General features: G+C 42.6%; 3 protein-coding genes across 8 annotated transcripts in view; all 3 read left to right on the forward strand.

Annotated features, from left to right (window-relative positions):
* Window positions 1–126, forward strand: part of LOC310785523 (popy class I histocompatibility antigen, alpha chain E-like) — a 201,396-nt gene extending 201,270 nt beyond the window's left edge. Inside the window, exon 9 of the mRNA XM_083646642.1 lies at window positions 90–126. Within this exon, the coding sequence (XP_083502768.1) occupies window position 90 (1 nt within the window). The 3' untranslated portion in view covers window positions 91–126. The remainder of the gene's footprint in view (window positions 1–89) is intronic.
* The window catches only part of LOC310785519 (class I histocompatibility antigen, F10 alpha chain-like), a 370,829-nt gene extending 356,373 nt beyond the window's left edge, over window positions 1–14,456 (forward strand). The window contains exon 16 of the mRNA XM_083646627.1: window positions 14,301–14,456. Within this exon, the coding sequence (XP_083502753.1) occupies window positions 14,301–14,308 (8 nt within the window). The 3' untranslated portion in view covers window positions 14,309–14,456. The remainder of the gene's footprint in view (window positions 1–14,300) is intronic.
* The window catches only part of LOC310785517 (patr class I histocompatibility antigen, alpha chain E-like), a 358,851-nt gene that overhangs the window by 167,812 nt on the left and 163,702 nt on the right, over window positions 1–27,337 (forward strand). Inside the window, exon 1 of one of the 6 annotated variants that reach the window (XM_083646613.1) lies at window positions 23,314–23,459. The exons of the other annotated variants lie outside the window; for them this stretch is intronic. Within the exon in view, the coding sequence (XP_083502739.1) occupies window positions 23,405–23,459 (55 nt within the window). The 5' untranslated portion in view covers window positions 23,314–23,404. Of the gene's footprint in view, window positions 1–23,313; window positions 23,460–27,337 lie in introns of those variants that run through there. 6 annotated transcript variants of the gene reach the window in all.

Here is a 27,337-nt window from a genome sequence, read left to right on the forward strand (position 1 = left end):
GCAAAGGGTCTCTGCTTAGTCCTGTAAGTGTAACACTGAGCAAATGTGTCCAGCTGTTAATTTGTGTTTGAACTGTTTCTTCATAGGAGAAAACGACAATGCGGACGAAGACGCTGAGACACCCAGCAGGACCAGCAGTGACTCTGGTGAGTTCACAATTTCTCAGCTCTGAGAAATGATTTCATTTTAATACTCTTTAATGGCACAGTAAAAAAACATATGTGATGTTATTTGCAGATAAGTGAAAGCAGAGGGTTTGTGCTCGATCCTCTGAGTGTAACAGTGAGCAAATGTTTCCACCTGTTAATTACTGTAAAACTGTTTCTTCATACGAACACACGTCAGTGCCCCTGACAGCAATGCCACTGGCAGCACTTCCTCTAGCATCACTGGCTCTGGCTATGACTCAGGTGTGAATTCTTATGCAGGGCTACACAAATTCAGCCCAATAATAAAATGATTTGGTCCGTCTTTAGTATTGTAGTGTGACATCATCAGAGACCAGCGTCGGTGCATCTGGGACGCCTCATGACACCCCGACAAAAAGACCTGCCAGTGTTTTTGGTCTTTTCTCACCTAGTTGGACAACTGTTATGACAAGTTCCTTTAACTTCAGCTTGAAGTGTGTCCGTCTTCTGAGGCAGAAACACAGAGCATCCCCGCCCCGTAACCATAGCAACCCACTCACTCTGCCTGATGAGAGAGCAGAGCATGTAGGGAAAGTGAGAGGAAATATAGGCTACACAATCTACTGTATTATATTGTAGGCTACACAACCTACTGTATTATATTGTAGGCTACACAACCTACTGTATTATATTGTAGGCTACACAACCTACTGTCTTATATTGTAGGCTACACCAGCTGTTAATAGATGTTGTAACTTATAGCCTATTTCTCACTTTGCGCTGTGGCACTGTGCTGTCTGTCTTGCCTGCCCGTGCGCTGTCAGTCATGCTTTCACTCCGTGAGGTTATCAATTATGATTTTGTTTATTCACTGTGTGAGAATAATATGGACTTGTGGCGTGCGGGTCATACCCGATGTTCTGCGTCAGAGTTAACAGTCCTGGTCGGGATCAGACTGTGCTGCCAGTCTGCTGGTCAAGACACGTCACAAATTTATGGCAGAATGATTGGCTCGTCTGACATGGTGACATTGTGAAATACAAAAAATATCATGTAGTCTGATCTTTGCATTAGTCAACCAGTTTACTGGCTACAGGCTGTGCGCTGTAAGCACATATTTGCGCAGTCACAAATGTACTTAATGATGTGCGCCTCATTTGCATGCCATAGTTAAGTTAAATAGTTTGCACTGGCAGCACTAATTTTACCTGCAGTTGCTTTTGTGCCATGCCTCGGATTGTGACATGTTAGTAGATCTGGACCTAAGTGTGTTGAAGTGAACTGTGTGGGACTTTTTGTTTTTTGTTTTAATATTTTTGGGGGCATTCTTTGCCTTCATTCGACAGTAAGTAGACAGGAAAGGTGGGGAGAGAGAGTGTGAGACTGTGTAGATATAGTCAAATCAAATACTTATGGACTACACTGTGTAGACTCTACACAGTGTAGAGTAAAATCAAATACTTATGGACTACACTGTGTAGAGTAAAATCAAATACTTATGGACTACACTGTGTAGAGTAAAATCAAATACTTATGGACTACACTGTGTAGATAGAGTCAAATCAAATACTTATGGACTGCACTGTGTAGATAGAGTCAAATCAAATACTTATGGACTACACTGTGTAGATAGAGTCAAATCAAATACTTATGGACTGCACTGTGTAGATAGAGTCAAATCAAATAATTATGGACTGCACTGTGTAGATAGTCAAATCAAATACTTATGGACTGCACTGTGTAGATAGAGTAAAATCAAATACTTATGGACTGCACTGTGTAGATAGAGTAAAATCAAATACTTATGGACTACACTGTGTAGATAGAGTAAAATCAAATACTTATGGACTGCACTGTGTAGATAGAGTAAAATCAAATACTTATGGACTACACTGTGTAGATAGAGTAAAATCAAATACTTATGGACTGCACTGTGTAGAACTCCTTTTCCTACCTTTTCCTTGACCTCACCGGAAGTAAAACATGCAATATTTTTTGTTTTGTTTTGTTTTTGCCCCACACGTAGGCTACATTATTAACTCATTGGCTGCCAGCCATTTCTGGAAAACGGATGCTCCCAGTGCCAGCCCTTTCAGAGCGTTTTCAGTGATTTCTCAAGACCCACAGAATATTGTGTGTTATTACTATGTAAACACTGAACACGCCCAAAGAACGATGAGACTCTCTTGTATCATCAGCAAAAAAAAGTTTATTGATATCATTTTCCGTTTTTTAGTTATCAGCAGTAGAAGATAGGTTGGTTTCACCAAAAACAGACGTTTCAAACTAGAAGCTGAGATAATGAGCCTTTTGTGAAATGAAGCATTTCAAGCACATCACTGACTCTGAAGCTAATATTTTCTGATGTAGTGACACCTCAAAAATAATTTCCTTCAATAAAACAGCGAAAACAAAGGAATTTTGATGGCAAAATAATATTTTTTAGCTGCAACCAGCAGCGCTGGCCCCTGCGTGCGCAGACTCTACACCTTCTTGCTGGTCTTGATTTACTGCTGGTGGGCATCAGGTATTCCAGCTTGTGTTTGCCAATCTGTCCATCGAGCCTGCTGTCTGGGTCGGTGTTGTTTGGTGCCCTGCGTACCCCACCCCCCTCAACTGAATCAGAATCAGAATCAGATATCATTTATTCACCATTATGTTATGTAACATATAGGAACTTGTTTTGGCATTAAAGTGCTTAAACTTTTTTCACATAAAAGGGACAGTGCAAAACGAGGCAAATACAGTGGAACAACAGGACAAGAAAGTGCAATATTTGGTGATCATACAGGTATGGGCAGTGCAAATATTTGGATAAGGGTTCAGGCCCGAGGCAGCTCCCCTTAGGGGGGGGGGGGGACCGGGGTATACCTGACTGGTTTACGAGACGTGCTGCTGAGGGGAAGAAGCTGAGTCTGTGACGTTTTTTTAGAGTCACTGGCAGGCGTAGCCGCCTACCGTGAGGAAGCATGGAAAAGAGGGCGTGACCCGGGTGGGATGGGTCAGCCATAATCTTTCTGGCCCTCTTCAAGGCCCTGGTGTCATGTAGGGACTCGAGAGAGGGGAGGGGGCAGCCGATCACCTTCTCCGCTGATCGAATCACCCGCTGCAGCTTGGTCTTGTCCTTGACCGTAGCCGCAGGGAACCAGGTGATGATGGAGAAGGTGAGGATGGACTCAATGATGGAGGTGTAAAACTGAGTCAGCATAGACCTCGGCAGCCGGAACTTCTTTAACTGCCGCAGGAAGTACATCCTCATCCGGGCCTTCTTCATGAGAGCGTCGATGTTCAGCTCCCACTTCAGGTCCCGGGAGATCGTCATGCCAAGGAAGCGGCAAGACTCAACAGAGGCCACTGGGGTGCCTCCCAAGTTGAGCGGGGGGGGAGGGGCTGCCTTCCGCCTGAAGTCAACTACCATCTCCACTGTTTTGAGAGCATTGAGGGCCAGGTTGTTGTCTTTACACCAGCTCCCTAGCCGCGTGATCTCCCTCCTGTAGGCGGACTCATCCCCATTGGAGATGAGGCCTACCAAGGTGGTATCGTCTTCAAACTTCAGGAGCTTGACCGACGAGTGGAGGGAGATGCAGCTGTTGGTGTACAGGGAGAATAGTAGGGCAGACAGAACGCAGCCCTGCGGGGAGCCAGTGCTGATGAACTTTAAAAGGGAGATGAATTTCCCTAGCTTCACCCGCTGTGACCTGTTGGTTAGAAAATCCGTGATCCACCTGCGGGTAGAGGCCGGCACCCGCAGCAGGGACAGCTGGCGTTCTTAGACACACCAGAGACACTCCTCCGTGGGAGTGTCTCTGGTGGCTCTCTGCTGCACGAATTTTCTGCTGCACGTTTCAAAGTGCGCTGCACAGCGTATATTTTCACAGCGCTCTGCCGTTTTTGTGCACCGGCTCCCAGCGCTTCCAGCTGAGAATAATTTATCTTTTCAGAAAGACGCTGGTGTCGGGTGCTCCTTTTCTGGCAACTAATCATATGGAGAAACTATCGCAACAGACAGAAAGGCTCAATTGTGGGAGCAGATTGGCTGCTGTTCACAGGCACAGCTAACGTTACAGCATGCATCGGTTTCCGTTTCCCTACGGCTTCTTCTCTGTTTTTTTCTCATCTTTCTCTAATCTGGAGAGCACTGTCGCCACCTAATGGGTCCGTAAAATAGCTTATACACCTTCAACATCCCCCATATTTTCACAGGAGATGCATCAGGCTTTGATCCACGTCCCACCGTCAAAAAACGCAATTGACGACTTTAGTCGTCATTGGCACTCTACGTTACTATTTGAATTGACGACTTTAGTCGTCATTGGCACTCAATGAGTTAAGCTTCTCTGGACTCAATACGCCACTGCAGGCCCGGACTGCAACATCGGGCGCTTCGGGCAGATGCCCGGTGGCCTGGCATGGCATGGCCTGCAAAAAAATTATTATTATTATTTTTTTATATCGATACTTGGCATCCAAATATCGATACAATATCGTCAGGCAACATATTGCGATACTATGGTGTATTGACCCCCCCCCCCCTAATTTACAACCCCAGAATGTGAATAATTCCAAAATGAGTAGTCTACCACTTTAATAATATGACACCAACTTGCACAAATTAACTGAGTACATACAATTAAAACAAGTCATGCTCCATTTAACTGGTAACTGCCGTTTTTGCCAAAGTTACACTTTGACAGGCTGTAACCTCTGTATTTTGGCTATACTGAATGGACTTCAGATATGTTGTGTTTGTTTGTTTATTTGTTTGTTTCCAAAGGGAAAAAAGATACAGAGCATTTTAATTGATGATATAAATCTTTATATCTTGACAGGTTATTTGCAGATGGGTGAAAGCAAAGGGTCTCCGTTTAGTCCTGAAGTGTAACACTGAGCAAATGTGTCCAACTGTTAATTTGTGTTTGAACTGTTTCTTCATAGGACGAAACGACAATGCGGACGAAGACGCTGACAACTCCCGGAGGACCAGCATTGACTCTGGTGAGTTCACAATTTCTCAGCTCTGAGAAATGATTTCATTGTAATACTCTTAACACGTTAACTGCCAGCGACGTATGCATACGTCAAGCAGAATCCAACCGTTAACTCATTCAGTGCCAGCCACTTTTGGAGAACGGATGCTCCCAGTGCCAGAGTTTTCAGAGCGTTTTCAGTGATTTCTCGAGGCCCACAGAATATTGTGTGATATTACTATGTAAACACCGAACACGCACAAGAACGAGCTGGCTCTATTGTATCATCAGCAAAAAAAAGTTTATTGATACCATTTTCCGTTCTTTAGTTATGAGCCGGAGAAGATAGGTTGTTTTCAGCGTTTTCAGGCTTTTCAAATTATTAGCTGAGATAATCCGCCTTTTGTGAAATGCAGCATTTCAAGCACATTCACTGAGTCTGAAGATAATATTTTCTGATGTAGTGACGTAGTTGTTGTGTGATGCCCTGCGTGCACCACCCCCCTCCCCCCCTCCCCCCGTAAACTCCTCCCCACACTGCACACAGCCTCACGCAACCATTATATTTTCGGAGTGCTGCGTTTGTGTGCTGCTGTCGGCTCTCAGCGCCACAGCAGGGAAGAGCCAACCCGGATTGCTGAATGGTTTGGCGTCAGGGGCTGCTTTCCTGTCTGCTAATCGGGTGGAGAAACTATACAGACAGACAGACAGACAGACAGGGACAGAGGGGCTCAGTTGTGAGCGCGGATTGACTCCTGTTCGGAGCCAATGTCAGCTCCCGCGACAGAGCAAATGGCTCTGGGAGCATGCATCGGGTTGTCTTTGATCCACGGCTTTTAGGCTGTTTCTCGGACCTGTCTCTAATCTGGACTGCACCGAGCAAGCACTGTCGCCACCTAATGAGTCCGTAAAATAGGTTATACACCTCCAATAGCTACTATAGTTGTACAGGAGCTGCGGAAGGCTTTGATCGACGTCCCACCGTCAAAAAACGCATTGGACGTCGAAGGACGTCCGTGGCATTCTACGTCACTATTTAATTGGACGTCGAAGGACGTCCATGGCATTCAATGAGTTAACTGCCAGCGACGTATGGATACGTCAAAAAAATCGTTTTTTTTTTTTTGACGGTGGATCCTTGATCTGGCCCTTTTGCATCTTCTATTATACTGTTAGAGCCGCCGGGCGTGTGCAATCCATTCCGCCGACCCACTGAGTGGCGACGGTGCTCAGACTATTGAGTGTTGTTTGGCCAGAAATGCACGCATTCCAGCTGAGCTCAACCGAGGACCCAGAAGCGAACAAGCCTCATTCTCATACTGTAGGCGAAAACCTTTCACACGGGCGCACGGCGGTGGGGGCTTCCACAGGTGGACTGGGTGGAAAGCACACTTTGAAGCGCGCAGCATAAGCCTAGAGTCACACAAGGCTTCGTCAAAGCTCTCAACCGAAAATCCAAGAACGGATTAAGCCACATCCACGCTCGCCGACGAGGGACCGCCAGAGAGAGGCTGCTGCTCACTGCTCAGACAGGCAGGAGAGACTGGCTTGTGACTGACAAACACGGAGACACGCCCACGGAGGGAGGAGTTGTAAGGAGAGGGGGTGCGGGTGCTGCTATGGAGGAAATTACTGTTCAGAACTATATTGTTTATGTCTGATGTCTCACTGATGCCAAAAATAAATGGTTAAAGTGACTGTTTGATATTGAATTTCACAAAACTGCGATTATCTCAGCTTTTTGTCTCAGACGCTGAAACCATGCTGTACTCAACGGCTAATATCTACATAACTACTAACTCTACAAACTAACTCTTTTAGACAGAGAAAGCACACATTCTATTAGTACTTTTGTGAACTTTGTGTTGACAAACTCCAAGCAGAAAATTATCCTTGGCTCTTGTAAAATGAGCCAGAATCCTCAAAAAAACCCTCTGGCAAAAGCTACCTACAGTAAAAAAAAAAAGGCTGGCAGTGAATGTGTTAAATGGCACAGTAAAAAAACATATGTGATGTTATTTGCAGATGAGTGAAAGCAGAGGGTTTGTGTTTGATCCTCTGAGTGTAACAGTGAGCAAATGTTTCCACCTGTTAATTACTGTGAAACTGTTTCTTCATAGGAACACACATCAGTGCCACTGGCAGCACTTCATCAACACTGGCTCTGGTAGCACTTCCTCTGTCAGCGATGACTCAGGTGTGAACTCTTATGCCGGGCTACACAAATTCAGCCCAATAATAAAATGATTTGGTCCATCTTTAGTCTTGTAGTGTGACATCATCAAAGACCAGCGTCGGTGCATCTGGGACGCCTCATGACACCCCGACAAAAAGACCTGCCAGTGTTTTTGGTGTTTTCTCACCTAGTTGGACAACTGTTAGGACAAGTTCCTTTAACTTCAGCTTGAAGTGTGTCTTCTGAGGCAGAAACACAGAGCATCCCCGCCCCGTAACCATAGCAACCCACTCACTCTGCCTGATGAGAGAGGAGAGCATGCAGGGAAAGTGAGAAGAAATATAGGCTACACAACCTACTGTATTATATTGTAGGCTACCAGCTGTTAATAGATGTTGTAACTTATAGCCTATTTCTCACTTTGCGCTGTGGCACTGTGCTGTCTGTCTTGCCTGCCCGTGCGCTGTCAGTCATGCTTTCACTCCGTGAGGTTATCAATTATGATTTTGTTTTTTCACTGTTGAGAATAATATGGACTTGTGGCGTGCGGGTCATACCCGATGTTCTGCGTCAGAGTTAACAGTCCTGGTCGGGATCAGACTGTGCTGCCAGTCTGCCGGTCAAGACACGTCACAAATTTATGGCAGAATGATTGGCTCGTCTGACATGGTGACATTGTGAAATACAAAAAATATCATGTAGTCTGATCTTTGCATTAGTCAACCAGTTTACTGGCTACAGGCTGTGCGCTGTAAGCACATATTTGCGCAGTCACAAATCTACTTAATGATGTGCGCCTCTGCTCATTTGCATGCCATAGTTAAGTTAAATAGTTTGCACTGGCAGCACTAATTTGACCTGCGGTTGCTTTTGTGCCATGCCTCGGATTGTGACATGTTAGTAGATCTGGACCTAAGTGTGTTGAAGTGAACTGTGTGGGACTTTTTGTTTTTTGTTTTAATATTTTTTGGGGCATTCTTTGCCTTCATTCGACAGTAAGTAGACAGGAAAGGTGGGGAGAGAGAGAGAGTGTGACACTGTGTAGATGTAGTCAAATCAAATACTTATGGACTGCACTGTGTAGAGTAAAATCAAATACTTATGGACTACACTGTGTAGATAGAGTCAAATCAAATACTTATGGACTGCACTGTGTAGATAGAGTCAAATCAAATACTTATGGAATGCACTGTGTAGATAGAGTCAAATCAAATACTTATGGACTACACTGTGTAGAGTAAAATCAAATACTTATGGACTGCACTGTGTAGATAGAGTCAAATCAAATACTTATGGACTACACTGTGTAGATAGAGTCAAATCAAATACTTATGGACTACACTGTGTAGATATAGTCAAATCAAATACTTATGGACTGCACTGTGTAGATAGAGTCAAATCAAATACTTATGGACTACACTGTGTAGATATAGTCAAATCAAATACTTATGGACTGCACTGTGTAGATAGACTAAAATCAAATACTTATGGACTGCACTGTGTAGATAGAGTCAAATCAAATACTTATGGACTGCACTGTGTAGATATAGTCAAATCAAATACTTATGGACTACACTGTGTAGATAGAGTCAAATCAAATACTTATGGACTACACTGTGTAGATAGAGTCAAATCAAATACTTATGGACTACACTGTGTAGATAAGAGTCAAATCAAATACTTATGGACTACACTGTGTAGATAGAGTCAAATCAAATAATTATGGACTACACTGTGTAGATATAGTCAAATCAAATACTTATGTACTACACTGTGTAGATAGAGTAAAATCAAATACTTACTGTATGTACTACACTGTGTAGATAGAGTAAAATCAAATACTTATGGACTACACCGTGTAGATAGAGTCAAATCAAATACTTATGGACTGCACTGTGTAGATAGAGTCAAATCAAATACTTATGGACTGCACTGTGTAGATAGAGTAAAATCAAATACTTATGGACTGCACTGTGTAGATAGAGTAAAATCAAATACTTATGGACTACACTGTGTAGATATACTAAAATCAAATACTTATGGACTCCACTGTGTAGATAGAGTAAAATCAAATACTTATGGACTGCACTGTGTAGATAGAGTAAAATCAAATACTTATGGACTGCACTGTGTAGATAGAGTAAAATCAAATACTTATGGACTATACTGTGTAGATAGACTAAAATCAAATACTTATGGACTGCACTGTGTAGATAGAGTAAAATCAAATACTTATGGACTACACTGTGTAGATAGACTAAAATCAAAGCACTGAAGTTTGTTTGTTTGATTCACAGGGAGAGGAAATGGCGTGCACCAACCACTAACGGGTAACAGCATTTCTACCTACGGTATGTAACTGTTATTTTTATCTATTCATTCATAACTACAGCATGTGAAGTACAGTACATGACATTAAAATAACTGATGGTCCTTTTATGGAATAACTGGTACCTGAAGCTTTTGCCTGAACACTTTGACAGGCTGTAACCTCTGTATTTTAGCTAAAGGGATACGGCAACTTTTCGTGAATTTCACTCATTTGCCGTAGCCTAACCCCCATACATAACCCCCATACATAACCACGATACATAACCACGATACATAACCACGATACATAACCCCCATACATAACCACGATACACACTGCCTTTACCGTCACTGTCCGTGCTGTATACAATGAGCTACAGTCGTCAAGTTAATATCACCATAGAATGGAGGCTAATGGTACAGCTGTTCAAAATCACCAAAAACACACGTCTCACAGCGCCAAAATACATGTGCTTTGGGTACTCACAACGAGATGAAATATTAATCCAAAATGCAGAGAATCGCTCTTTTTTAAAGGAAGAGAGATACAACGGAAATATGACTTTGACCTAGGGCTGTGCGATTTTGCCTAAAACTAAAATTGACGATTTTTTCTCTCAAAACTCGATTTTCGATTTCGATTTCGATTTATTATACTATTATACTTCTCTAAACATTTGTTGCCCTGCAGAGCTCTTTTTCCCCCTTTTTTCCATAATTGACAATTTACGCTTTCACTCTGAAGGCGGAACAACCCAACTTCCTGTTTTAGGTTGCCGCTGCTAAGCTTAACTTCCTGGCTGTTGCTTGCTAACTTGACACTGGTGGATTTGCGTGTTCCTCCGTGAGATAATTATTTAGTGTCTAAGCGACCACCCGTGCTCGGAGTTATATCTGTACTAGAATAACACAAAGTCACAACAGGAATGCGTGGAACTGCGATAGCAGTTAGGGGGAAATTCAGACACACAGGGACAGGTGAGTCAGCTGAGGCTGCTAAGTTACAGCCATGAATACAGCCAATCTATCAGTACTCGGTGGCCTCATGTGTTGTTTTGTTATTATGTGAACTGTAAAGGCAACGTTTCATCGTCCGGTGAAACGTCTGTGTTCGTGTGCGTGCGTGAGTGTGTTGTGGCAATTGTTATCTTGTAGGCTACAGCCCGCAGTGCAACAAGCTGCGCTCAGTGCTCACTCTGTGCTTTTTGGTCGGAGGTGTTGTCAGAAGGAGCTGATGCACACCTTCAATCTCTTGAAGGCAGGTGCGTCGGAGATGCAGTACATACGAAATAAATAAAGAGGAGTCCCGCACACTGTCAATTACTTGCAAAAAAAACTTTAATTAACGACGTTTCGGTCTATCGACCTTCATCAGGTTAAAATACAGAAGAAGAGAACACCACAGGTCTTATAGCCTACACCTTGTTAGATGAGGCCAATCAGAGACATTGAGCTAACAGGCAAAACACTCCCCCAGACTGTGTGTAGTCAGTCAATCAGAGGGCTCAGCCCATATGCAGCACCAAACAAAGACACAGGGCAGGAACATGCAAATACATCAAATAGGCACATAAAATAAGAAATGCCATGAAAGTTAAAAAATAGGCTATCCCATCAATTAAGTACTAGAAAATAATTGGTAAATACAAATTAAGTGTTCTATTAATTAGATGGTATGATAGGAAAATGTAGACAACTATAGTATCACAGTAGATGTGATGAGGACAAGGCATCCATATGAAGTTCAGGTCGGAGGTGTTGAAATAAGTCCATTGCGCTGCTGTCTTTAGTAGCCAGTATCACAGCCTCTAGTGGTTCTCAAATGGGGGTCCGCGGACCCCCAGGGGTCCGTGGCACTTTGCCAGGGGGTCCGCGAAAAGTTTTCAAGTTTTTTTTTTTTTTTTTTTTTTTTTTAAATGCTACATGTTACTTATTCCTTCTCAAACTACTTCCTACATGGTGCTAGTCTATCAAAATATCTTGGCTGTCATTGATTGTGTTGCATAGTGGTTTTCTGTACTGTTGACAAATTGTGATATTGTAAGTCGCTTTGGATAAAACAAAAGTGTCTGCTAAATGACGTAATGTAAATGTAATGTAATAAAAAATAAAAAATAAAAATTGCAAAATCTTCATAGTTCAACGAACGTAGCGTAACGTAATTACCCTAGTTAAAGTGAAAATTAAATTTAAAATTTAAAATTTTAATAATTTTTTTTTTTTTTTTTACGATTTTCATTTTTTTAACATCGTCCTAACTAATTAATTCGATTACGATTCAAAATCGATTAATCGCACAGCCCTACTTTGACCCATCTAAAATCATGTGACTCATGTCACATATTTACATTACAGCCCCGAGCCAAGTATTCTACAACGACGCTGGGCTCCACTACAACAGCATTTAACACATTGAGTGCCAGCCATGTTTTCATTCCTGTAGGTAAGTTGTGCCAGGGGTGTTTTTGACGATTCTGGCTCATTTTAGAACAGCCGAGGATTCTTTTCTGTTAAGAATTCATGAACACCAATCATCTAAAAATAACTAATAGAATGTGTGCTTTCTCTGTCTAAAAGAGTTAGTTTGCAGAGTTAGTAGTTATGTAGATATTAGCCGTTGAGTACAGCATGGTTTCAGCGTCTGGAAATTTATTCAGAGATAAATGGCTTTTTGTGAAACAGTCACTTTAACCATTCATTTTTGGCATCAGTAAGACCGTCAGACATTCTAAACAATAGTTTTGAACAGTAATTTCCTCCATAACAACAGGAAACACCCCTCTCATTCAAACTCCTCCCTCCGTGTGTCTTCTCCTCCTTCCTCCTGGCTCTAACAGCGGGCGTGTCAGAAGCGCGTTGCTGCTGCCTGCCTGCCTGTCTGCGTGCCTGCCTGCCTGCTTGCCTGCGTGCGGGGACGAGTCTGAAATGGATTACTGTAAAATCGCCTCGCCATTTCCTTGAATGGCTTGCTCCCGCGGTGTGTGTGTGTGTGTGTGTGTGTGTGTGTGTGTGTGTGTGTGTGTGTGTTCGCGCGTTGCTCCGCGGCTCTGGGGGGAGGGGATCTCTGTCCGTTCTGTGTGTGTGTCTCCGGGCTTCTGACTGTAAAATCGCCAAGCCATTTCCGCGGGAGGCGGCTGCTTTTGGTCCACGGGTCCCGTGGCTGTGGCTTCTCTCTGTCTCTGTCGCCACTTAGTGGTCGGTAAAATAGATTACACACATGCTCTTGCTCCAATAGTTATCTCGAAGATGTAAAAGGGGTTGATTGATGTCCCACCGTCAAAAAAAAAAAATGTTTATGTAAGACGAGTAAACTCGGCTCTGGCACTCAAGCGTTGGATTATGTAAGACGAGTAAACTCGGCTCTGGCACTTAACGTGTTAATGACGGAAGGCTAAATTACCAACAGGCGACACTGGAACTAGATCAGAGACGGGTCACGAGTTACATGATTTTAGATGGGTCAAAGTCATATCTACCATGTATCTTGCGCATTCTGTGGCCGGTCGAGTTGTTGTCATGTCATCATGGTGTCTTTGTGTCATTAATAATCTAGATTAATTTGGTTATTTTTCTATGGGTGGCTTGTGTTTTCCTCCTAAAAGGGGGCGAGACCATGTGCCGCCTACAAAATGACGTATTGCCGATGTATCGTATGTTTGGCATTCAAGTGGTCATGTCGTGAACATGTGCAGTTAGAAGCCACCGAGGCTAACAATGTAGCTACCACTAGCTAGCGAGCGACTAACTACGTTAATGCAGGAAATGCAAAGGCATGATGACAGAGGAAACAAGATGAGACTGTTGAGAATATCAACATGTTTGTTCCTCAGACATATAAAATTACTATGAAAAACATATAAAATGACTATGAAAAGATCTATACAGCTAAAAATGTCTATTTACTTTCCATCCATTTTGTGAAAATGTCACAGACGTCACAGACAAGTCGTGAGCTTTGAAGCTTTCAGGGGGCCTTCAGGTGGATTTATGTATTTATAAACACGAGCCCACTTGAATGCAGCATTAAACCGACCCAGTCTGCTCAGCCAGGAAGGATGACATCACTGATGACATCATCACTGATAACATCACTGATGGCATCATTGCTTGAGTGACATCACATCATTAGGTAATTAGTAACCTCGCGTCACCAGGCTCTTCTCGGCGAGAAAGAGCCTGGCTCCCGCCCACAATTGATTTTGTCACCCTACTGGTTCCAGCCTAGAGCCCGCCCTAGACCGGATGGCAGCGTTTCTAGCTCGTCAACTTTCGCGTTAACTTGACAATTTGACCCAAGTATCAGAATCCTCTTTCACCGTTTTGACCGGTGTGTCAGGCGGTGGTGGCGGAGATGCCATATTGCATAAACGTTTTGTTTTATGTAACGCTAGCTTTGTTTTGATCAGACTCTAGTTTAGGTAACATCACCGCGTCAAGCTAACGGCAACAAAGACGTTGTTAGGCGCATTGCCATCCGGTGTTAATTCTGGGTCCGGGGTTTACGCCCCCATGACAAAAAGCGGGGTGGAAGGTGCCCAGACTAGGTAATTAGGGCAATTACCTAATTAAAAAATCTGGCTTCGTCAGGTCATCCACACGGGTGCTCTTTACACTCTGCTCACTCACTCACAAACGGATGCTTCTCATTCTTATAGTTGGCAGATAGTTATTTTAATTTTTCCAGTGTATGTGGAAAATAATGCCTTTGTCCCCCTGCAGGCCGCTGAACAGTCTGACCCCGAGCAGAACGGAGGAGTGGAGGTGGACATGGTCTGAAATGTCTCCAAAATAACATCATCTCCATCTGAGAACACCAAGCTGAGCTGAGCCGTCTGAAAACAAGCAGTGCTGCTGCTGACCTGTGCCTATATTAGAATTGAAAGCAGTGTTCTTCAGTGTAAAGACTTTGGGAGACTTTGGCCTGTTGGTCAGTGTGAGAACACTGACCAACACCAAAATCATCCAGCTTCATGTAGGAGATTTTTACACAAAATGATATAAAATACTACTGAACTAGCAGGGACTACTTTCCCTGTTTCCATAGGAAGTGAAGGTAGTGGCTGATGGGAGACTCACTGTGTAAAGCTCACAATCACTGCTCAGTGGATGTGGTTTCTCACATGAAATAGTTCCAAAAATAAACCTGGCAATAGTCATCTGTTTTGAGTTAGTGATACTTCATATTTATTGGCCATGTAATAATAAATGCTATTAATTTGGCATTAAAAGTGTGGATAATGCTAATAGCATACAGTCAGTCACTTAATATAGTGGGCTGATTTCGGTGTCCATGTTTTATGTCTATGTACAGGCAAGTTGACCAACTGGCCAGTTTCCCCCAAAACTCCCAGTATTCCTTTGTCCCATGATGATTCAATTTTGTTGAAAGTTTAATTAGTTAAACAGAATGAATTAGAAGACCCAAGTCCTCACAATACCGACAGCAGCAGCAACCAATCAGCCATTGTGAGGTGTTTACCAGAGTTAGTCTGAAACTGACTGTAAAAGAAAGGGTGCGTTTTTGAAAATGCAATAACTTAAAGTTTAATCTCCCGAAAGAACACAATTCAACATAATAATAATAAACATACATAATAATAATAAACATGTCACATCACTGGCTTGCTATGGAAGCTAAGCCGGTCTGGTTGTAGTCAGACCAGTAGGAGGTGCTCTTCCCTCTGGTTTCATGAATAATCTCCCCAATGCCCCAGGGCAGAGACACTTACTCTGTCCTGTGAGTGAGCACCGTCCTTCGGATGAGACGTTAAACCGAGGTCCTGACTCTCTGTGGTCATTAAAGATCCCATCAACACTCTTAGCAAGAGTAGGAGTGTAACCCCGGTGCCCTTTGGAGTGTAACCCCGGTGCCCTTTGGAGTGTAACCCCGGTGCCCTTTGGAGTGTAACCCCGGTGCTCTGGCTAAATTCCCACACAGGCCTTCTTTTTTATCATGGCCACCTAATCATCACTCATTACTTAATTGGTTCATTCAGTTCTCAACTCTCCACCGTGATGCTGATCTGATGTGTGCTGAGTGTTCTGGCTGCCGTGCATCACCCAGGTGGCTGCGACACATCTGTGGTGGATGAGTTGAGTTCCCCATACACACACACACACACACTCTGATATGTAAAGGGTCGGCTGTGGCTCAGGAGGTAGAGCGGGTCGTCCACTAATCAGAAGGTTGGTGGTTCGATCCCCGGCTCCTCCAGTCCACATGTCGAAGTGTCCTTGGGCAAGACACTGAACCCCGAATTGCTCCCGATGGCTGTGCCAGCACCCTGCGTGGCAGCTTGCCGCCTTCGGTGTGTGAATGGGTGAATGTAGGCACATTGTAAAGCGCTTTGGATAAAAGCGCTATATAAATGCAGTCCATTTACTATTTCCATTTAAAGCGCTTTGGGTGCCTTAAAGCACTATATAAATCCAATCTATTATGAGACTTTTTATTGAAAAACAATTGAATATTTTTTTTATATTGTACAATTGCCGCTGATTGCATTCTTAGGGTTCTTACCTGATTTACGTCCTGTTAAAAACGGGATGCTGTGTGTGTGTGCATGTACATATGTGTGTATAGAGCTCAAACCTGGGCAACCTAGATGTGATTAAGTTTGATCAGTATCATTCAGCAACAATATTACACTTTCTAGGCCATGATTACATTGGATATTGAAGTGACTGATGAGCTCTGGAGACATTGCTCTCCTGTGTGTTTCCACTGGAGCAGGAGGACGTCCTCATAGTCATGTCAGGCACTGTCAGTGCTGTGCAGCCAAGTCCAGTGAGCTCAGTAAGCACTGTCAGTAAACTGAGACAAAACAAACAATACATATCTACTGTATCTAAACTGTGTGAATAGCACAATTATAAATGAGGGAAAGAAAGTGTAATATTTGAGCAGATGTGTGATTTTTCTCATGATTCTTCTCATCCTGATCTTATTGAGCTGAAAGTGATCTTTTTCTAAATGACTTGATGTAGGACTGTAGACATGTTTGAAATGTTTTGAAATTGGGCCATAGTAATTTAACTTTTGTTCAAGATGGCATATTATGTTCAAGATGGCACAGTATGACATTTTTCATTACTATTATGACGGATCAAATATGAATGAGTTCTCCCTTTTTGGGTTTGACGATACAATTGAATTGTGTTTAAATGATCCACACAATGAAACAACCGCCCACGTGTGGTGTGGTGGTCACTTGTGATTGGGGGAGATTCCCCCTCTAGTTAGGAGCCAATCAAAATGGTTTTAATGTGTGAAAGCAACAAATACCTACAGACAATAGGGAAAAGATCTTAGTCTCATACATTTGTGTTTGTATATTATATAAGATTTATGTTGATGGTTTTTGTTTTACTGTTTAATTCTGTTTACTTACTGTTTAAAGCCTTCAAGGAAATATGTGCCTTATTTTTCTGTCATGTTGAGCTTGAACCATACATGACTTAAGTCATGTTGTTTTAGATGTGTGTGGTTCTCAAAGTGGGGTCCAGGGACCACCATGGGTCCTTGAGGGGGTTCCAGGTGGTCCCCAGCAAATGGATGAATTGTTGGATTCACTCACTAAAGTGCGATGGAAATAAAAGTAACGCCACTTATTTCCTTAGAGGGGTATATATCTGTCTATTTTACTTGATTTGATTCTTCTAATGTCATGGATTTTGCTTATTGTTCTTTCACATGAACCTTATATTTTTATTGAAATCTTTTTGGTTCGACATGCGCTTTTTTAATCTATTTTAACTCAAGTACTTTGAATTGCCTGTGTAGCAAATGGCACGTCCTGATATCGCCGTGTTCGTGGTGTTCCCAGACCATATTTTTTTCCTAGTATGGGCCGGGATGACCACGCCCCAAACTCATTTGATTGGTCGCCGCAACTGCTTCTTCGGAAGAAGACTTCCTGAAAACGTGCGCCAAGTAAAAAAGATGTGGTTGAGATAAGGGTTAGGTGTTTCGTTTTTAACCACGACCATACCCGAATCAAATTGTTGTAGCCTACTTGCCTAACATTAATGTTTTAAAATAAGAAAAATTATTGCTGCGCCCAATCAAATGAGTTCCAGGCGTGGTCATGCCAGCCCATACTAGGAAAAAATGTCTATCTGGGAATAACACCAACACGGCGATATCAGGACATGCATAATAAAATATACGGTAACCCTTTATTTTACAGGTCCCTAACTACATGTGTAATTACATTAGTATTCATGTATAATTACAAATAGTTCATATTATGTAGTTACTTATGAACTATTTGTAATTAGACATGAACACAATGTAATTACTGTAATACATTGGTGTTCATATGTAGTTACATGGTACTGGACCTGTAAAGACGCTACAGCCTGGGACAGAGATTGCTAAAATCCAGGGGTGGATTCGAGCCACTGAACTTCTGATTGCAAAGCAGGCAGCTTTAACCACTCAGCCACCAGGGCTTTCTGACTTTCATTGTGGAGTTTGAGAGGAGAACGAATGTAATTATTACACAGTTACATTGGTGCTCATATGTAGTTGAGCACCTGTAAAATAAAGGGTTACCGAATAATATACTATAAGAAAATAAACCTGCCTTAAAAACGATTATCCGATTTAAGAAGAATTATGGTTTTGATCATAGTTGTCTGTTATCTCTCTACCTACAATACAGTCATGGGATTTTGGACAAAATCAAATTGAACCGAAAATATTCTCAGATTTGAGTCAGAGAGACAAAATCTCATCAAATGTAATGTTGGTCTGTGGATCTAATGTGGACTAAATGAGGGTTCTTTATGAAAAAGGTTGACAATCACTGGTTGTAAGGAATTTGATTACAGCAGGAATATGATTGTATAATAAGGTATGTTATTTTATGCTGATGGGTTTTAATAAAGCAAAGTATTGCATCATGTGGATTGATGTTTGATTTGATAAACTGAACTGAAGAATTTAGCTAACAGTGGGATTTATGACATCACTGATTATGTCAGTGGGATTTATGACCTTGTGACATCACTGATGATGTCACAATGGGATTTATGACATCACAGTGGGACAGAGAAACAGACAGACAGAGCCCTATAGCTCTCATTGGCGCTGTGGGAGGTCATGTTTTCGCCCGTTTGTCCGTCTGTCTGCAGGATATCTCAAAAAGTTGTGAACGGATTTACACGAAACTTTGCAGAAAGGTTGGTCATGTGACCAGAACTGATTACTTTTCCACGCCCACTGTCTAAAAAGGGGGCGTGTTAAGGGGACGTATCATCAATCATAAAAAGGGCCTAACTTGCAAATGGTCTCATGTAACATCACAAATCTTTGTAGAAAGTTTGGTCATGGGCCAAGGATGAACTGATTAACCTTCCATGCCTACTAGCCAAAAGGGGGCGTGTCCAATGGGTGTGTCCAATCAGTAAGAGGTGCCTAACTTCCAAATAGATTCACATAACACCACAAAACTTTGTAGATAAGTAGGACATGGGCCAACTTAGACCTGCTTAACTTTCCACTGGCCACAAGGAGACATGGGGGTAGCCAATCATATGTTCCAAATGGCTTCACGTAACACCACGCCATGGAGGTAGGCTACCGAGTGCCCTCTTATGTTTTGTTTGTTTGTTTTTTAAGTACAAGATGTCAGATAGAAAAAAAAATGCACGGTATTACCCGGGTTGCACGGTGGCTCAGTGGTTAGCACTGTCGCCTCACAGCAAGGTTGTGGGTTCGAATCTCAACCCTGTTATCCCCGTGTTTGCGTGGTTTTTGACTGTTTCCTCCCACAGTCCAAAGATATGCTGTACTATTGTATGTCATCTAGAAAAATGTGTAGTATGTGTATACATTATGCTGTGTGTAGATGTAGTAGCCTAGGCTATAGGCCTACAATACCATGATGATGCCTTTGAGAGGGGGCTATAAACATAACTGAACATGCAAAAATTATACAAACATTTGATGACAATAATAATAAAAAATAATATAGTAAAACAAGTAGTCAGGTGTTTTGTTGAGAAGCTTTATGAGTTCATAAATTACAGACAAAGTGATGTCCTTATTCTTGTTGTTTTTTTACGTGGTTTTAGGTCTGGCCAATACGTGGTTTTATCAGGCTGTTAGGTGGTTTTAGGTCTGGCTGTTCACCCCCAAACCTTCAAAATAAAAGCCCAAAACTCACACCTAGACCTTCAAAATAAAAGTCCAAAACACACACAGACCTCTTACACACACAACACAACTCCAGGCCGGAGTCCCACCAAACTGCCTGATAGCCTGATAATCTAGTTATTATAAATAAAAGGCCATAAACGTCTCATTCTGGTTTCCACTGGCATGCAGTCAAAAAGGATTGAAATTGCAAAATAAATGTTTTTAATAATCCAGTTGTCAAAAACCAGGTTTATCTTTATCAATATAGTGTCACTGTCAGTCATCTTGAGTTTTTATTTTCTTGAGCAGGCAGGCATGAAATATTTTATTGATATGAATTGCTGCTATGACCCTGGCTTCAACAGTCAACATCATCAGGGTTGTGAGGGTTACTCTAAACATGTTATCCAATACAATTACTAATTATCTGTTAAAAATGTTAATCAGTTTAAGTTTTTAAGTTTATCACCACTAGCTACAGCATTGCAGCAACTGTTCTTCCTTGGTCCACAAGCCTAAATGTTATTAGGATGTTAGTATTAACCCTAACATACATGTCTTTGATGGTAGGAGGAAACTGGAGCGCCCGGAGGAAACACACACGAACACAGGGAGAACATGCAAACTCCATACAGGGAGGACCTGGGAAGCACCGGGGTTCGAACCCAGGAACTTCTTACTGTGAGGCAGCAGCGCTAACCACTGCCACCTTGGGCACATATACAAATACAAATTTTTTTTCGTGTGTAGTGTAGACTCGGTATGTTGCTGTGTTTCCATCTTCAATTGGTTGATTTCAAATTGGCCCCTCTTCTCGTCGCTGCTGTCCGCTGCTCATCGCCTTGCAAAGCATGCTGGGATACCTGGCAACGTATCCAATACAAAATGAATGGGCAGCAGCGACAGCAGGCGTCTGTCCACACGTGGGGAAAAATTGCGTATGTGTGCACAAGGCGTGAGCCACTGTGCCGTCCAGTAATGTAAACCAATATAAAAAATAAAATATAAAAGTAATGTAACCTAACTCAGGGGTTCCCAAACTTTTCCATGCCAAGGCCTCCCAAACAGCATTAGCCTTTGGCCGTGGCCCCCTATTGCAAGATTCTTAAGATTGCAAGAAAAACCCATTGACAATACTGTACTATTGAAAATGTCAAAAATCACATCCATGCAGCTCAGAATATATTTCCTTACTTAATATCTTTTCTTACTTTTAAGTTCAGTAAGTCGAGAAAAGCCAGCACTCCAAATGTCCTTTGATAGGTTTTAATAGTTCCTCAAACCCGGGCAGCAGCAATGAATGTTTCAGCCAAAGGCCTTCCTCAGCGTTGTGCTGTGTCAGACAAAACATTTCACATTTGTATCTCAAATCTCTTCTTAGGCTAATTCTTCATATTCATCAATAGATCTGATTTCCGTTATAAACACTGTTCCAGACTATTACCCACACCAGGGGGAAATGACAATGTGATGATGTTTTAAGTGGCAGGCAATTCGACAGATGGCATGCAAGATATGTATTTTATGTGGAAGGAAAGGATTCAATACTACACTAAATAAAATGATACGATATAATACAATATATCATATTGTTTAATTATTATACTGTAGTATTAACAAATGTAAATTAATAATTTCCTTCCCCATAGATGCATTTCCATTAATTTGCTGAGGCCCCACTAGTGCCCCCTGGCGGCCCGCACTTTGAAAACCACTGGCCTAACTGATAGGCTACCTTTCTGTTACTTTTGGATTTGTTTTGAACAGATTTCCTGCATTTGACTACATGGAGTCCGATGGGGGGGAAAAGCTCATTTCAGACCTTATGTGTTGGTTACAGCAGGCGTTCAGCCAATTTATCTAGTGTCGTGGGTTTCTCATAATAATACAATAAGAATAATATTTCCATCTTCGGAATCGGATTACAGTGCACTGATATTATCTGGTTTCTAGCCAAGTTTGTTTTTTCAAGTGTTTTTTCTCTGAGTTTTGTTTCTGTTTTTTCATTTATGATATCAAACATAAAGTAGACAATAAGAAGAGTAAATATTTACAGTGCACAGCCAGCCAATTGAATAAATAACCCACATAGAATATACACTAAATGTAGGCTATTAAATTGTAATCCTGCTAGTAACCCCCCCCCCCCTTTTTCTTTTTTTAAGTAAATGTAGCTGTAATCTTGATTACATATTTTTTTCTGTAACTGTAAGGGATTACAGTTACCTTTTTTGTATCCTGATTAGCCAACTTAGCCTACTTCCCAAGCCTGCTGATCATCATACATTGAATTTGGTCATGAAAGAAATAACAGCGTTAACGGTGCGTTCAAGTGATCCTTTTCCATTTGTAAACTTGTCTGTTATGAAAGCCCAGAGATGAAATTCTTCATGAGCTGATTTCACAATGATGAGCCCTACTTCAACCATAAATGGACGTACTAATTAGTTTATCTAGGTTGTTCTAAAATCACTACAAAGCATAAAAGACTACACATGGGTGATCTCACTCGCTGTCACATACAATAACAACATAACTAATCACACTCACACCCAACACTCACCAATGTTTAACAAGCTGTTTTAATAGACACAGTTGGTATCCATATTGTTTATTTTTAACCATTAGCAGTAACTGTGCTCAATAAAAAATATTTACATTTTCACGTCTCTATTTTGGTGGTTAAATTGCTAATACGTGGAATTCCAAGCAGCACCAAAAAAGTCCTAGTCTGAATATTTTGAATAATCCAAACTTACGTTAATTATTGAAAATCAGGTTTATAATTGTCACTGTCAGTCATCTTGAGTTTTTGTTTTCTTAACTAGCTGGCATGAATTATTTTATTGATGTGAGTTCAGTTGCTGCTGGTATATATTATGACCCTGCTTTACATTGAACTTGGTGTTGGCCATAAAAAAAAATCCCCTTCTATCAGGAAGTCGCGCTAGTGGTGCGTTCAAGTGATCCTTTTCTGTTTGTAAACTTGTGGGCCATGAAAGCCCAGAGATCAAACACTTCAACAACAGATTTGACAAAGAGTTCTACTTCAATCACAAATGGACGAGCTAATCCGTTTATCTTGGTTGTTCTAAAATGATTACAAAGCATAAAAGACTACACATGGGTGATCTCACTCACTTCACTAGTGCCTCTTTTCTTGGTAAAGGTCTGTCCAATCATAAGACAGAGTACAAAAGAGTACAAAATAAACATAATATGGAATTTAAAACATACAATAACAACATAACTAATCACACTCACACCCAACACCCACCCATTTTACCAATATGCTTCAATAATAAGCACAGTGGGTCATTGTATCCATGTTATTTCTATCCATTTGTATAGTTTCAGTAGCTGTGTTCAATCAAAATAGAGACATTTTCATGTCTCTAATTTGTTGGTTAAATTGCTAATAGGCTACATGGAATTCCAAGCAGCACCAAAAAGGTCCTAGAAGTCTGTAATTTAGCTTTTCTAAAAACCTATTTACGGTAGGCTATGTGAGTCGATGCAGCACAAGTGCTCGGATTTACGAGCAGCACCTGAATGCGTCGTAATTACTTTCTGCGGGGCGAAGTCGAGGCAGCAGAGAAGCGGAGCGGAGACAGACGGACCTGATCTGCGCTAAAATACCGACTTTCACAACATGAATGTAGTCTGATCTGTGCTCAAGATGGATTTAATCTCATATGTTGTCCTGTTTGGGACAATGCTGACTGTAAACAGCGGTAAGTTAAGACTTTCATGCCTCCTCATGTAAGTGAAAGTAAAAATGGACAGCTATGGCGTCTTTTGAAATTTGTATTTCGTTTGATATTTTGAGTTCAAATTGTCAAATGGGAAGTTTAAAACATGTTTTTATCCGTTTAAAAAATGTATCCCATACCGAGACAGAGGAAAAAACACAATTCCGGTTCGGTTCACACATCCTTACGGCCGGTTCACACACACGCCTACGCCTATGCCTACGCATATAGGCATTAGGCTCGTTTGAGATGACTGCCGCCTCGCCTGGAAAGCAGACGAGAGCAGGCGAGCACAGTCAGGCGAGGCGTCAACAAGTCGAACACCCCCGACGGCACACTTCCTGCTGCTTTTCTTCTTCTACAGTTTGGTTTAACAGCGGTTTGTAAACAAATTAAAACATGCATTAGCGCCACCCACACTCACTGCTCAAATAACACAGCCCTTCAGATTCCTTATTTTTATTTTAATGTAGGCATTCCAGGTGGTATTTATGTAAAATATGGAGTGACAGCTTGGAATAGATATAAAATTGAAGTTTCTACACTTCACTGTGGGTTTGTGATGCACCTGTGTTGAACCAATGGGCGCTCAGCTTGATGCGTTTCTCGTCATCCTCTGTCATCCGCAGTCGGGCGCAGTTGGTGGGGAGCAACTGCGGCGCCTCGCTCCAAATCTGTGCCCGCCTCGCTCTCGCGAGAGTCACGTGACTCACGCAGTCGGGCAGGACGGAGCAAGTCGGACAACTTTCTAACCATCATGCAATGGGGCAAGCAAGGCGCTGGTCGAATCTGCGCAGAATTTGCTCATCTCAAACGAGCCTATTGCTTCATGCACGCCTGGCGCCTATTTTCGTTCACACAGGACGCCACGCTCTGCGCTACGCTGAACACATGAGCAGCGTTTTTTTTACACTTTTCAGATCTGATTTATAGCATGGGTGAGTCATCTTTTTTATTGTAATGTGCAAGTGAGGATGTCTGTCTATTTCTTGGCCCGCTGTAATTGTTATTTTCCCTCGGGTAATCATGTGACTATGAGTCATCAACACCATGAGTGATACATGTATTGAGACAGGGGGGGTATATATACATCTGACAGAAAAGACGTTAATAGAGGAACACATGAAGGACAGCTCTCCTATATGCACTCGCGCTCCACCCTCCCTTTTGGGCAAACTCGGTAGAAAATATGGCCCAAGTCCACCAGAAACAACAGAACAGACGCCTAAACGATAAATGCAGCGCAGCGTAGGCACAGCGCGAGCGTGGCTTCAGCACAGCGTGGCAGCGGTATGTGTGAACGCTCTCGTCTGTTAACTCATTCACCGCCAGTTTAGGACTGCCAATAGTTAGCACAGGCCAAAGATTTTCATAATTGTTGGTCATCTTTCAAGACCCACAGTAAATTATCTATTAGCACCAGAGTGATTTGCAATACCTCAAAATGAAGATGTACGTCTCTGGGTTCACCAGGAAAAAAAAAGTTAGCTTTTAGGATGTTCTGTACTCTACTTATAGCCATTTATATACACCCTGTTTTCCCCCAATAGGTCTATTTGAGAAGAGAAACAGGAGAAAAAGGCATTTTTGTAAAAGGGCACATTCTCAAGCAGAACTCGCTCTCAATTCTTTTATTTTGAACTGTATTGACATCAGACATGTAAATACTATTCGTTATGACACAAATGGAAAAAAAATAATATATATATATATATATATACACATGAAGTGCTTTTTTTTTACATTCAACAATACAGCAGTGTGAGTGAGTGTGCAGACAGACACACAGACAGACAGACAGACAGACAGACAGACACACCGACAGACAGACAGACAGACAGACAGACAGACAGACAGACAGACAGACAGACAGACACACACACACACACACACACACACACACACACACACACACACACACACACACACGATCCCCCTTTTAGATTTCTAACCCCACATAGGATAAGCAATAACCACGCCCTGTGGCGCTGGGATTGGCCAGGAGCAACACTGGAGGGCACGCAGCCCAGCGATTTCATGAACCAACTGAATAGCTCTTGAGAAAGGACAGCGGGCTGCTGTGACTGCCTTCTGCCCGCTGCTGCCTAGCTGTTCCTGTGTTTATTTTGATTTGTTCTGGTACACCCGTCCTCGTCCATGTCTCCCTGTCATATCCTCCCTGCTATTGATCTTTCCCGTTTTCCGCTCGGCTATTCAACACGTCCTCACCGCCCTCGCAAACTGATCGATCATTTCCTCATTCCTCCGATGATCAAACACATCTCTTGATTACTTTCTCCCGTTTTCTCCTGGCTGGCACAGAGGAAGGCGACTCCAGCTCGTGCAGCGCGCCGAGGCGCGTTTCAATGGCGTTTCTCCTCTCTGCACAAGGAAGCGTTACCCGTTTTCTGCTTTTCCTCTTGCTCAATTTCAAAACAACAGCTGCGGTATGTGTTTGTTCACGTGTTGTCTTAGATGGTAGGGACATGATACTCTGTCAGAGGCTGGGTAAGTGTTTGAAATACGCCCTGCAGTAATAAAAACAAAAACACGTCAAACACGTCCTTGGCGGGGAGGGCTATTTCTGATAACACGTCAAAGACGTCATTGGCGGTGAATGAGTTAACAAGGACGCCTAAATTTTAGGCATTGCTTTAAGCGTCGCTCTAGGCGTGTGTGTGAACGTGGCGTTACGGCCGGTTCACACACACGCCTACGCCTATGCCTATGCCTATGCCTACGCCTATGCCTACGCATATAGGCATTGCTTCATGCACGCCTGGCGCCTATTTTCGTTCACACAGGACGCCACGCTCTGCGCTACGCTGAACACATGAGCAGCGTTTTTTTTACACTTTTCAGATCTGATTTATAGCATGGGTGAGTCCTCTTTTTTATTGTAATGTGCAAGTGAGGATGTCTGTCTATTTCCTGGCCCTGTAATTGTTATTTTCCCTCGGGTAATCATGTGACTATGAGTCATCAACACCATGAGTGATACATGCATTGAGACAGGGGGGTATATATACATCTGACAGAAAAGACGTTAATAGAGGAACACATGAAGGACAGCTCTCATTCGCGCTCCACCCTCCCCTTTGGGCAAACTCGGTAGAAAATATGGCCCAAGTCCACCAGAAACAACAGCCAGCTTGACAGTTCAGCGCGCCTAGAGCTGAAAAATAGAACAGACGCCTAAACGATAAATGCAGCGCAGCGTAGGCACAGCGCGAGCGTGGCTTCAGCACAGCGTGGCAGCGGTATGTGTGAACGCTCTCGTCTGTTAACACGTTCACTGCCAACAACGAGTTGAGTCGTCAAACACAATCCAGCTGTTCACTGCCAACGACGAGTTGAGTCGTCAAAAAAAAAATATATATTTTTTTGACGGTGCTACGTGGATCAATGCCCCCCGCGTCTCCTATGGAGATATTGGAAGTATTGAATGTGTATAATCTATTTTACCGACCAGCTAGGTGGCGACGGTGCCCTCCCGACAGAGAGAAAGTCAACCAAAAGCAGCCGCCTCCCGCGGCTGCTTCCTCCATTCTCAAGGAAATGGCTTGCCGATTTTACAGTCATCAGTCACCAGACTCGCCGCTCTCGGGCCGCGCCAGCAGCAGCACACGGGGGATTGCAAATTTGCATAATATATTATGGGTGAAACACACTTTGAAACGCCCGCAGAAAGGCCAGAATCGCACGCATTCCGAAAACCCAGAAACGAACGAGCCTCATTCTCATACTGTAGGCGGGGACGCTTTCGCGCTGCTGCGGTGGGGGGTTCCAGAAATGGACTGGGTGGGCAGCATAACGGCCGGTTCACACACACGCCTAGAGCGATGCTTAAAGCAACGCCT

This window comes from Poromitra crassiceps (assembly GCF_964638095.1).
Source record: "Poromitra crassiceps genome assembly, chromosome: 11".
NCBI lineage: Eukaryota > Metazoa > Chordata > Actinopteri > Beryciformes > Melamphaidae > Poromitra > Poromitra crassiceps.